Source organism: Oncorhynchus clarkii, chromosome 31 (genome assembly GCF_045791955.1).
Source record: "Oncorhynchus clarkii lewisi isolate Uvic-CL-2024 chromosome 31, UVic_Ocla_1.0, whole genome shotgun sequence".
NCBI classification, from domain to species: domain Eukaryota; kingdom Metazoa; phylum Chordata; class Actinopteri; order Salmoniformes; family Salmonidae; genus Oncorhynchus; species Oncorhynchus clarkii.
In genome coordinates, this window is record NC_092177.1 from 35,254,330 (window position 1) to 35,267,364 (window position 13,035).

The 13,035-nt window shown below is 48.1% G+C and overlaps 1 protein-coding gene across 2 annotated transcripts in view; it reads right to left on the reverse strand.

Moving 5' to 3' along the window:
- Window positions 1–854: 854 nt before the first annotated feature.
- LOC139390973 (mastermind-like transcriptional coactivator 1) overlaps window positions 855–13,035 on the reverse strand; it is a 39,375-nt gene continuing 27,194 nt past the window's right edge. The window contains exons 3-5 of one of the 2 annotated variants that reach the window (XM_071138408.1): window positions 5,832–6,059; window positions 5,204–5,339; window positions 855–3,220 (exon numbers count right to left, since the gene is read on the reverse strand). In XM_071138408.1, coding sequence (XP_070994509.1) covers window positions 2,163–3,220; window positions 5,204–5,339; window positions 5,832–6,059 — 1,422 coding nt within the window. In that variant the 3' untranslated portion in view covers window positions 855–2,162. The remainder of the gene's footprint in view (window positions 3,221–5,203; window positions 5,340–5,831; window positions 6,060–13,035) is intronic. The other variant, XM_071138409.1, reaches the window with a different exon arrangement.

The following is a 13,035-nucleotide window of genomic DNA, read 5'->3' on the forward strand; positions in this document are numbered from 1 at the left end:
TTGGACGTGATTTGTAAAGGCACACACCTGTCCATAAAAGGCCCCACAGTTGACAATGCATGTCAGAGAAAAAACCAAGTCATGAGGTCGAAGGAATTGTCCGTAGAGCCCCGAGACAGGATTGTGTTGAGGCACAATGAAGGATACCGAAAAAATGCCTGCAGCATTGAAGGTCCCCAAGATCACAGTGCCCTCCATCATTATTCAATGGATTGAGTTTGGAACCACCAACTCTTTCTAGAGCTGGCCGCCCGGACAAACTGAGCATTCGGGGGAGAAGGGCCTTGGTCAGGGAGGTGACCAAGAACCCTATTTTTACTTTGTATTTATGGGGTATTGAGTGTAGATTGAGGGGGAAAAAACAATTTAATAAATGTTCGAATAAGGCTGTAATGTAGCAAAATGTGGAAAAAGTCAAGGGGTGCAAATACACTGCATGTCTAGCTATGATATCAGCATAGATCCTATGCCATATCAGGGATGAGTAGCCCTCAGGGGCCTGATTAGTGTCAGTCACACATTTGCCCAGCCCTAGCCATTACATCTGGTTAAACACCTTGATCTTTTGATACTTGGAGTCAGGTGTGTGTCAACTAGGGCAAAAGTGTCGACTCGTCCGTCAGGCCCCCGAAGAGTGGAGCTCCCCTTTCCTGTGCTACTTGATGCAAAAATAATTACAAGGACAAGAAAACAGATGGAAGAAAGTAATCAACCATCACATCATGATTAACTGTAATGTGATAACAATGTGAATCCAATGTTGGACAGGATTTTACTTACGTTGGCACCTAATATTAATACTGTAATGCTAGCTAGTTAGAATTCAAGCATGCACAAAAATACAAAACGCAGAGTCCGTTTCTAAAGAACTATATTCACATAATACTCTTGTTTTACAGAGAACCATATTAAAAGTATAAAATACTTACAAAAATCAGCTGCAATATACATATAAAAATAAGCTATATCTTCGGCAAAAACAATAGGAAATGCATACAAAACAAATATACAAATTTACAAGTATCCCCTGACACAAACAAGGATGGAATTTAAAAAAATCTAATATCCCAACTCGAGGCTGTATTGTCATTCAAGGTTATGGCAAAAAATAATGGCTGCAATGTGTCTTAAGGCAATCATTTCCACTAACATAAAATAAAAGCTGCATGACTAAAGACAAATCTGTACATTATCTTCTCTTTTAGCTTGGTTATTGAAATTACAGTGGGCTGGATGTTTAATAAAGACAGTGATTTTAGTGTGTAAACTGGTCAAACATGGTAAGGAACCTAAAGGGAGACCATTTTAGAAACATGATACAAGAATCACTCAAAAGTGTATGTGTGAGATGTGGGGACAAGGTCCCCATTTGTCACTTTACATTTGAAACCTACCTACATTGGGGGTAATTGCACAACTCTAAAACGGAGAAACAGTCTGGTCTCCAAATCAAAGACTTCAGACAGTTCAACATATGGGTCCCCACTTAGCAACAAACGGACACTGGCTAACCAAACAAATATGGCCACCACAGTTGAGTTTCTTTAGCTCACCTAGTCATTGGTTTGAGAGTAGAGGAGAAATGGCACAGGTCTATTTATGAGCAGACCGTGAACAAAAACTCTTGTGTATTACCACAAACCTTTTACATAGGGGGGAATGTATTACTAGCTCACCTCTGCTACACCGAGCATATATTTGCATTGAAGGCTGCAACTTCAAACAAAGCAGAAGAGGCTGTGTGTGTATGTGTGGAGCATTCGGTTCACCCTTGATTCAGTGGTTTAGTACTGAGCCACAGGTTCAGTAGTAGTAGTAGTATAAGTAGTAGTAGTAGTAGTAGTAGAGTACTCTATACGTCTTCGAGTCCTGGGAAGAAAAAAAAATATATACTCCAATAGGAAATCACAGGTTTTGGCCCTGCGCACCATCATTAATTCTCTTAACATTATATACGCCTTGTGTACTGTATATTTACAGTACACAAAATACTGAGAATTACAGTCTTCTAGCATTGTCAGAACAGTAACAGAATTCCATTACTAACCCTCGCTGTTCCTGCATTTCATTGGCAATTGGTATGGAACTAATACACCAACTTTCACTCTCAACTCGTCGTCTGAAGTCCCAATTGTCTGAAGTGGCTCTTTGTCCTTTCAGTCTTAATCTACTGACCGGAAAAGGTGAACGATCTCATCCAGATCATCCATCCACTCCTGCGTGCTCTGTCCTTTCAGCAGAGAATCCACCAGGTCACCCTCCCCAGGGAAGCTGGGCAGACTGCTAGCCCCTGATCCAGTGTTGTAGCCAAACGGCAACTGCTGCTGCTGTTGGTTGGCAGTTCTGTTGATCTGGTAGCCCTGCTGGCTGCACTGGAGCCCCTGGCTGACCGAACGCCCCCCCTGCGGCTGACTGAAGGCCCCCAGGTCCGGTAACACCCCTTGGCCTTGGGAACCCTGCTGTTGCTGAGTCTGTTGCTGATTGGGTAAGACTTGCCCTAAGGGCTGCTCAAGGGAAACTTGGGGGTTGGCTGCAGTCCTTTGCTGGGCCTGCTGCATCATCTGTTGCTGGGCAGGATTCATGGCGGCCATGGGCCTGCCGTTGGCATTGGCGCCGAAGGGGGTGTTGCCAACAGGCATCTTGTTGGGCATGCGGGTCTGCTGCTGCATGTGGAAGGCGTTGGAGTTGACAAAGGAATTGGGCGGGAGACCGCCGTTGCTGGAAGGAGTTTGCTGGGCACCCATGGCTTGCTGCATGACCTGGTGCTGCTGCCAGGCTTGGCTCTGGGCACTCTGCATGGTGTTGGGCATGTTTCCACTGGGCATGGAGCCGGGTAGTCTGGCTAACTGCTGCTGCTGTTTCAGCAGGGCGGCGTTGGGTTGGTTTTTGAGGTGCTGCTGCTGGGCTAGCATGTTCTGTCTGTAGGGGGCGCCCATGTTGCCTACGGGCTGCCTCTGCATTGAACTTTGCTGGGAGGGGTGCATGTTCATGTTACTGTAGAGTACCTGCTGCTGTAAGGCAGAGTCCATAACGCCCCCGCAAGAGGAGAGGCTCATGTCGGCCTGGCTGGCAGCAGGGAGGGCACCAGGTGTGGGGCCACCACCTCCCTGTTGGCCCATGGTCATGCCCATCATGCCTTGTTGTGTCTGGGGGAACATTCGCTGAGCTACGGGGGCGGGGCCCCCCAGCGAGCCAACGTTGACCATTGGCTGAGAAGAGCCTGCAGGGAGAAGCAAAATAAGCTTTGAGTCACAATAAAACTGAAAAGTTAACCGTTGAATTATAAAAATGTGTAATCCTTATGGAATATGCCATCTTAATCAATACGCTCATTATAGGAGACCAAATCTGTCTCTCAATATTCTTAAAACGGCTCCATGTCTCCATCACCATTCTTTCATGAATGCAGATAGCAATCGACAAGGTCAACCACATTATTTTCATGCCATTAGAGAATCAAAGGAGGCAAGGAAAGCAACCATTGAGACAGCAGTTCTCTCAAAAGACAGGGAACAAATGGGCAAATGTATTTAGAGATGAGAGAACACGTTAGACCCTATTACTACTAGTTTGCCATTCAAATGATTCCCCTGAAAGCAACATTTGCACTTGTGAGGTTTATTTGTTTACTGTCAAACAAAGAGTTGTTCTGTGTGAGTCACATCATTTGAGTAAACCTCCCACACAACCAAACATTTCCAAAGGGTTCCTATTCAATTGAAATGGAAGTGTAAGCACTGGTATAGAGTTTGGCTGTGGCTGAGGTGTATACCTGTTCCAAAAATCACACTCTTATCCCTAACCCGGCAATTCCAAAACTCGGTCTTCGGGACCCGAGGGATGCACATTTTGGTTTTGCCCTAACACTACAAAGCTGATTTAAATCATCAAAGCTTGATGATTAGATTTGAATTAGCTGGTTGATTAGCTGAATCAGGTTCGTTACAACTGGGGTTTGATTTAAAACCTACTGGAGGGTAGGTTTTTTCCCCCTCCAGCAACAGAGTTGGAGGGCCCAGGTCTGATGGGGCTAGAGGGCCCAGGTCTAATGGGGCTGGAGGGCCCAGGTCTAATGGGGCTGGAGGGCCCAGGTCTAATGGGGCTGGAGGGCCCAGGTCTAATGGGGCTGGAGGGCCCAGGTCTAATGGGGCTGGAGGGCCCAGGTCTAATGGGGCTGGAGGGCCCAGGTCTAATGGGGCTGGAGGGCCCAGGTCTGATGGGGCTGGAGGGCCCAGGTCTGATGGGGCTGGAGGACCCAGGTCTGATGGGGCTAGGGGGCCCAGGTCTGATGGGGCTGGGGGGCCCAGGTCTAATGGGGCTGGGGGGCCCAGGCTTAATGGGGCTGGGGGGCCCAGGTCTAATGGGGCTGGGGGGCCCAGGTCTAATGGGCCTGGAGGGCCCAGGTCTAATGGGCCTGGAGGGCCCAGGTCTAATGGGCCTGGAGGGCCCAGGTCTAATGGGCCTGGAGGGCCCAGGTCTAATGGGCCTGGAGGGCCCAGGTCTGATGGGCCTGGAGGGCCCAGGTCTGATGGGCCTGGAGGGCCCAGGTCTGATGGGCCTGGAGGGCCCAGGTCTGATGGGCCTGGAGGGCCCAGGTCTGATGGGGCTGGAGGGCCCAGGTCTGATGGGGCTGGAGGGCCCAGGTCTGATGGGGCTGGAGGGCCCAGGTCTGATGGGGCTGGAGGGCCCAGGTCTGGAGGGCCCAGGTCTGATGGGGCTGGAGGGCCCAGGTCTGATGGGGCTGGAGGGCCCAGGTCTGATGGGGCTGGAGGGCCCAGGTCTGATGGGGCTGGAGGGCCCAGGTCTGATGGGGCTGGAGGGCGCAGGTCTGATGGGGCTGGAGGGCGCAGGTCTGATGGGGCTGGAGGGCGCAGGTCTGATGGGGCTGGAAGGCGCAGGTCTGATGGGGCTGGAAGGCGCAGGTCTGATGGGGCTGGAAGGCGCAGGTCTGATGGGGCTGAGGGCCCAGGTCTGATGGGGCTGAGGGCCCAGGTCTGATGGGGCTGGAGGGCCCAGGTCTGATGGGGCTGGAGGGCCCAGGTCTGATGGGGCTGGAGGGCCCAGGTCTGATGGGGCTGGAGGGCCCAGGTCTGATGGGGCTGGAGGGCCCAGGTCTGATGGGGCTGGAGGGCCCAGGTCTGATGGGGCTGGAGGGCCCATGCTACATTAGGGGTAAACGCTGGTGACGTGGGGTCTTATTTACCTATAAACTGGGCGACCTGCTGCTGCTGGAAGGGATTCTGTGCTCCAGGTTGCTGGTTCTGTTGGTCCTGGTACTGGGGAGGGGGCCGGGTCAGGTGCCTCTGGAGCTGCTGCTCCTGCTGCAGACGCTGCTTCTCCTGAAACACAGAAACCATACATAGAGAATGCACATGTCAGTCATGTGTATATGCATGACGTTCCTCCCCATACATTCTCTTTTAGACGAATCAGAGATAAAAGCACCTACTGCGAAACTGTCATAAGCCACTTCTACAAAACAAATCGTATCGGTCACATACACGTTATTGGAGGTGTAGCAAAATGCTTGTGTTCCTAGCATCAACAATGCAGTAGTATCTAACAATTCACAATACATACAGACAAATGGCGCCCCCTTGTGTTTATATTAGAAATAGATACCATGTAGAATACTGCTTACTCAGGGCTATGCAGCACTAGCAAGTCCAGACAGGTAGCATAGACAGATCCTGTATTGACTCAGCATGCTGGTAGTCATAGGAAAAGTTGAAACCAGTTATGTGAATAAGCCACAACGCCTGTTTGAATTTTACCAAAATTATTCATACTAAGTACCCAAGAACCTGCAGTACATGACCCCAGGCATTTACCTGTTGGGCCATGATCTGCTGCTGCCTCTGGCCCAGTAGAAACTGTTTCTGCTGCTCCATCAGCTGCTGCTGCTGCTGCTGCTTCAGCGCCGCCGCCACCGCTGCCTGCCCCGACAGGTAGGCTGTGTTGCCATGGTTACTTGCCAGGCCGTTACCGGGCCCCCCCGGCTGGGGCGCCATGGCGTTGCCGGGTCCGTGTGTTGTGGTGGGGTACGGGTTCTGCTCCTGCTGAAGTAAAAATGGGGGAAATGTTGTGGTTATGTCCACCAGAAGAACAGGGAGGGAGTGAGTTGAGTGAGGTTAGGCTTTGGGTACAGTCAAACAAGTGGGGGGAATATTGGTCCTTTGCTTTGGGGATAAATACAATTGGATGTAAAAGCAGAGGGGAAAAGCATTAAAACCAACACTCAAACTTGACCTAAAACACTTGCTAATCAAATTTATTGATGAAGAACGTCGTTGTGTAACTTCAGTTTGAAAGTTCATGGTCTCAAATAAGTGCTTCACTTGACCAGCTGTTAGTACCACAGATCCATATTTTTCAGTGGGTTGTTCCAACTCAAAAAGCACAAGAGGATTGACCTCCACCGTCTCAGACTGTTCTGAAACAGTTTCTGTTAGAAACAGATAAGATTAGCATTCGTGAAACATTATTTTGTTGAAATCTAATTGATTGCATCCATATCATTAGGTTGTTGTTTGGCAACCCTCTACGGAGCCTCTGGCACTGTAGAGGATTGGAGCAATCCATATAGCTCACATAACCGTGGTTACATACGTAAACTTTGTTATGTTTCACTATATTGGATCACTCCAATATAGCTCACATAACCGTGGTTACATACGTAAACTTCGTTATGTTTCACTATATTGGATCACTCCAATATATTGGTATACCCCTAAAAGATTTAGTTGGTGCTAGAGGGACCTGGTACATGGTGTACAAGCCCCGCTGCCGGCTTCCGATGGCCCGTCAGCCCCGCTCACGGTGCTGAACAGTGCCGGCATCGTCCCCCATTAACAGCCTATCACAGGGAACAGCTGCCGTCACCATCGACGCTATCAACCTCCTGACGCAGGGCATGCGCCCTCCGTTCAAGGTGGTCCCAGCGGTCCTACTCCTGCCTTCGTACAGAACTGGCAGCAGATGGGCTCTGCCTGTGGTGCCCCCAGCCATGCTTCCTGGGAGGAGTACTGGGCCCAGTAGAGGGACTTACAGCTCACTGACGCACCACTCCTGAGGGAGGGAGCTCGTCCCCAGGCTGAGCCCGAGCCTGGCCGACCCACTCGCGCATGGCCAACAAACGCACCAGATTGGAGGCCACAACACCACACAAAATAGGTAGTGCGCTCCACCACCCTTTCTGTGTGGCTCAAACCAAGGCAGTGCATACATAAGGTATGCGGAACCCCAGGGGGATGCCACCATCACACCGGTCACAAATGGAAGCATAAAACTCAGCCAAGCCAACAAGGCCACGGAGCAGGGGAACGCCGCCCTGAGAGAGCTTATGTCGTGACCCGCTTGAAGGAATAGGAAGCCGGTGAGGGATAAATTACCCAGTAGCTGTGAAAAAGAACAGGGAAGACCCGTGTGGGAAAAGCAGGCAGACAAAAAAATAAATAAAAACAGCAACCAGGTAATGATTGGATTCATTTTTTTGTTTTTCGCCAACTGCAATATTACCTAGTCGGTTTAATATCCAAGCAGTAAAAACAGCACCATATGATGGAGTAACTCCTTTAAGGAACTCTAAAGTTAATGTCTCAACATAGTGGAAAGCCCACTACGATACTCTTACTCTGCAGGGAAAAGAACAAGAAAATAAAAACTGCAGCATGTTAAAGCAATTCACAACATACACACACATTGAACAAGCCAGTAGCCAAGTTGTGTAAGGTAAATTACAATTTGTGGCAACAAGAGCCACCATACTAATTGATGCACACGAAGTAGTAGTGTAACGCTAACGAAACACAAGTATACGACAAACCACGGGCGGAAGATACAGATCAACCGCACGCAGCAAGTGTCGCACTCAGGCGGGGCTGGACATGTAACCAGCTGCTCCAGGCTGAAAACAGCCAGTGAGTATACTTCCACGCAAGATATTACACTTACAAGTGACATACCAAGCAAACTTCAGAAAGTTTGTACCTCAAACCATACGGACGTCCGTCGAGAAAATGTAAGTACGTGTGAAGCTGCCACAGGGTCTATACATAGGGGCCGACTCCAGCCGTGACACAGGTGTACACGGGAGTAAATCTGTAAATCCTCACCTCGGACGTATCCCTCCGTCGTGGAGTGGAAAAATATTGGAGTGATCCAAAATAGTGAAGCATAACAGACAGGGTTGGCTTAGATTGTTGACAGCAGGTAAGCCATATTTAGTCTCCCATATTTATTGAAAATATAGAATCAATTTGCACAATGAGCTTGTCTCAAACAAGTCAGTTGTTGGTTAGTTATCGAATATTAGCAGAATTTGTATCGAGATGAAATCAGTTAAAACAAGACATCGTCTCAAGTACAAGATGAAACGATCCACTTACAATTCCCCACATGGTAGTTTCTTGTAATTCTTGCTAGCAATCTGGCCATCCATATTGTTATCCAGGTCGGCACCAACGATGTTAGGATGAAACAGTCAGAGGTCACCAAGCGCAACATAGCTTCAGAGTGTAAATCAGCTAGAAAGATGTGTCGGTATCGAGTAATTGTCTCTGGCCTTCTCCCAGTTAGGGGGGGGTGATGAGCTCTACAGCAAAGTCTCACAACTCAATCGCTGGTTGAAAACTGTTTTTTGCCCCTCCCAAAAGATAGAATTTGTAGATAATTGGCCTTCTTTCTTGGGACTCACCCACAAACAGGACCAAGCCTGGCCTGTTGAGGAGTGACGGACTCCATCCTAGCTGGAGGGGTTCTCTCATCTTATCTACGAACATGGGCTAACTCCTCTAGCTACACAATGAAATAGGGTGCAGGCCAGACAGCAGGCTGTCAGCCACCCTGCCAGCTTAGTGGAGTCTGCCACTAGCACAGTCCGTGTAGTCAACTCAGCTATCCAAATTGAGACCGTGTCTGTGCCTCGATCTAGGTTGGGCAAAACTAAACATGGCGGTATTCACTTTAGCAATCTCACTGGAATAATGACCACCTCCATTCCTGTCATTATTGAAAGAGATTGTGATCTCACATCTCAAAATAGTGCTACTTAATGTTAGATCCCCCACTTCCAGGCCAGTTATAGTCAATTAACTAATCACTGATAATTTATTTTATTTCACCTTTATTTAACCAGGTAGGCTAGTTGAGAACAAGTTATAATTTGCAACTGCGACCTTGCCAAGATAAAGCATAGCAGTGTGAATAGACAACAGAGTTACACATGAAGTAAACAATAAACAAGTCAATAACATAGTAGGAAAAAAAAGAATCTATATACATTGTGTGAAAAAGGCATGAGGTAGGCAATAAATAGGCTATAGGAGTGAATAATTACAATTTAGCAGATTAACACTGGAGTGATAAATGATCAGATGAGCATGTGCAGGTAGAGATACTGGTGTACAAAAGAGCAGAAAAGTAAATAAAATAAAAACAGTATGGGGATGAGGTAGGTAAATTGGGTGGGCTATATACCGATGGACTATGTACAGCTGCAGCGATCGGTTAGCTGCTCAGCTAGCAGATGTTTGAAGTTGGTGAGGGAGATAAGTCTCCAACTTCAGAGATTTTTTGCAATTCGTTCCAGTCGCAGGCAGCAGAGAACTGGAAGGAAAGGCGGCCAAATGAGGTGTTGGCTTTAGGGATGATCAGCGAGATACACCTGCTGGAGCACGTGCTACGGGTGGGTGTTGCCATCGTGACCAGTGAACTGAGATAAGGCGGAGCTTTACCTAGCATAGACTTATAGAGGACCTGGAGCCAGTGGGTCTGGCAACGAACATGTAGCGAGGGCCAGCCGACTAGAGCATACAGGTCGCAGTGGTGGGTGGTATAAGGTGCTTTAGTAACAAAACGGATGGCACTGTGATAAACTGCATCCAGTTTGCTGAGTTGAGTATTGGAAGATATTTTGTAGATGACATCGCAGAAGTCGAGGATCGGTAGGATAGTCAGTTTTACTAGGGTAAGTTTTGCGGCGTGAGTGAAGGAGGCTTTGTTGCGAAATAGAAAGCCAACTCTAGATTTGATTTTGGATTGGAAGGCGAGTTTGCCGTCTAGCCAGACACTTAGGTACTTATAGATGTCCACTCTAGGTCGGAACCATCCAGGGTGGTGATGCTAGTTGGGCGTGCGGGTGCAGGCAGCGAACGGTTGAAAAGCATGCATTTGGTTTTATTAGTGTTTAAGAGCAGTTGGAGGCCACGGAAGGAGTGTTGTATGGCATTGAAGCTCGTTTGGAGGTTAGATAGCACAGTGTCCAAGGAAGGGCCAGAAGTATATAGAATGGTGTCGTCTGCGTAGAGGTGGATCAGGGAATCTCCCGCACCAAGAGCAACATCATTGATATATACAGAGAAAAGAGTCGGCCCGAGAATTGAACCCTGTGGTACACCCATAGAGACTGCCAGAGGACCGGACAACATGCCCTCCGATTTGACACACTGAACTCTGTCTGCAAAGTAGTTGGTGAACCAGGCAAGGCAGTCATTAGAAAAACCGAGACTACTGAGTCTGCCGATAAGAATATGGTGATTGACAGAGTCGAAAGCCTTGGCCAGGTCGATGAAGACGGCTGCACAGTACTGTCTTTTATCGATGGCGGTTATGATATCATTTAGTACCTTGAGCGTGGCTGAGGTGCACCCGTGACCGGCTCGGAAACCGTATTGCATAGCGGAGAAGGTAGGGTGGGATTCGAGATGGTCAGTGATCTGTTTATTGACTTGGCTTTCGAAGACCTTAGATGGGCAGGATGGATATAGGTCTGTAACAGTTTGGGTCCAGGGTGTCTCCCCCTTTGAAGAGGGGGATGACCGCGGCAACTTTCCAATCCTTGGGGATCTCAGATGTTTCGAAGGAGAGGTTGAACAGGCTGGTAATAGGTGTTGCGACAATGGCAGCGGACAGTTTCAGAAATAGAGGGTCCAGATTGTCAAGCCCAGCTGATTTGTACGGGTCCAGGTTTTGCAGCTCTTTCAGAACATCTGCTATCTGGATTTGGGTAAAGGAGAAGCTGGGGAGGCGTGGGCGAGTAGCTGCGGGGGGGTGGAGCTGTTGGCTGAGGTTGGAGTAGCCAGGAGGAAGGCATGGCCAGCCATAGCGAAATGCTTCTTGAAATTCTCGTGGTGACCGTGTTACCTAGCCTCAGTGCAGTGGGCAGCTGGGAGGTGCTCTTGTTCTCCATGGACTTTAGTGTCCCAGAACTTTTTGGAGTTAGAGCTACAGGATGCACATTTCTGCTTGAAAAAGCTGGCCTTTGCTTTCCTGACTGACTGTGTGTATTGGTTCCTGACTTCCCTGAACAGTTGAATATCGCGGGGACTATTCGATGCTATTGCAGTCCGCCACAGGATGTTTTTGTGCTGGTCGAGGTTAGTCAGGTCTGGAGTGAACCAAGGGCTATATCTGTTCTTAGTTCTGCATTTTTTGAACGGAGCATGCTTGCCTAAGATGGTGAGGAAGTTACTTTTAAAGAATGACCAGGCATCCTCAACTGATGGGATGAGGTCAATATCCTTCCAGGATACCCGGGCCAGGTTGATTACAAAGGCCTGCTCGCAGAAGTGTTTTCGGGAGCGTTTGACAGTGATGAGGGGTGGTCGTTTGACCGCAGACCCGTAGCGGATACAGGCAATGAGGCAGTGATCGCTGAGATCCTGATTTAAAACAGCAGAGGTGTATTTGGAGGGCAAGTTGGTCAGGAAAATGTCAATTAGGGTGCTCATGTTTACAGATTTAGGGTTGTACCTGGTCTGGTGGGTTCCTTGATGATTTGTGTGAGATTGAGGGCATCTAGTTTAGATTGTAGGACTGCCGGGGTGTTAAGCATATCCCAGTTTAGGTCACCTAACAGAACAAACTCTGAAGCTAGATGGGGGGGGGGGGGGGGGGGGGGGGGGGGGCGATCAATTCACAGATGGTGTCCAGGGCACAGCTGGGAGCTGAGGGGGGGTTGGTAGCAGGCGGCAACAGTGAGAGACTTATTTCTGGAGAGATTAATTTTAAAAATTAGAATTTCGAACTGTTTGAGCATAGACCTGGAAAGTATGACAGAACTTTGCAGGCTAACTCCTCCCCCTTTGGCAGTTCTATCTTCAAAGAAAGTGTTATAGTTGGGTATGGAAATCTCAGAATTTTTTGTGATTAGATGATGTGTGATTAGCCTGACTGAAACATGGCTTATGCCTGATGAATTTACTGTGTTAAATGAGTCCTCTGCTCCTGGTTACATTAGTGACCATATCCCCCACTCATCCTGCAAAGGCAGAGGTGTTCCAAACATTTATGACAGCAAACTTCAATTTACCCCCCAAAAAATGACTTTTCATCTTTTGAGCTCCTGGTCATGCAATCTATGCAACCTACTCAATCACTTTGTATAGCTACTGTTTACAGGCTTCCCAGCGTTCTTTAATGAGTTCCCTGAATTCCTATCTGACCTTGTAGTCATGGCTAGAGGTCGACTGATTAATCGGAATGGACGATTAATTAGGGACGATTTCAAGTTCTCATAACAATCGGAAATCTGTATTTTTTTTCAACCCTTTATTTCCCCCTACACCTTTATTTAATCTTTATTTAACTAGGCAAGCCAGTTAAGAACACATTCTTATTTTCAATGACGGCCTAGGAACAGTGGGTTAACTGCCTTGTTCAGGGGCAGAACGACAGATTTTCACCATGTCAGCTCGGGGGAGCCAATCGTGCAACCTTAACTAGTCCAACGCAATAACGACCTGCCTCTTTCTCGTTGCACTCCACAAGGAGGCTGCCTGTTATGCGAATGCAGTAAGCCAAGGTAAGTTGCTAGCTAGCATTAAACTTATAAAAAAACAATCAATCATAATCACTAGTTAACTACACACGGTTGATGATATTACTAGATATTATCTAGCGTGTCCTGCGTTGCATATAATCTGACTGAGCATACAAGTATCTGACTGAGTGGTGGTAGGCAGAAGCAGGCGCGTAAACATTCATTCAAACAGCACTTTCGTGCGTTTTGCCAGCAGCTCTTCGTTGTGCGTCAAG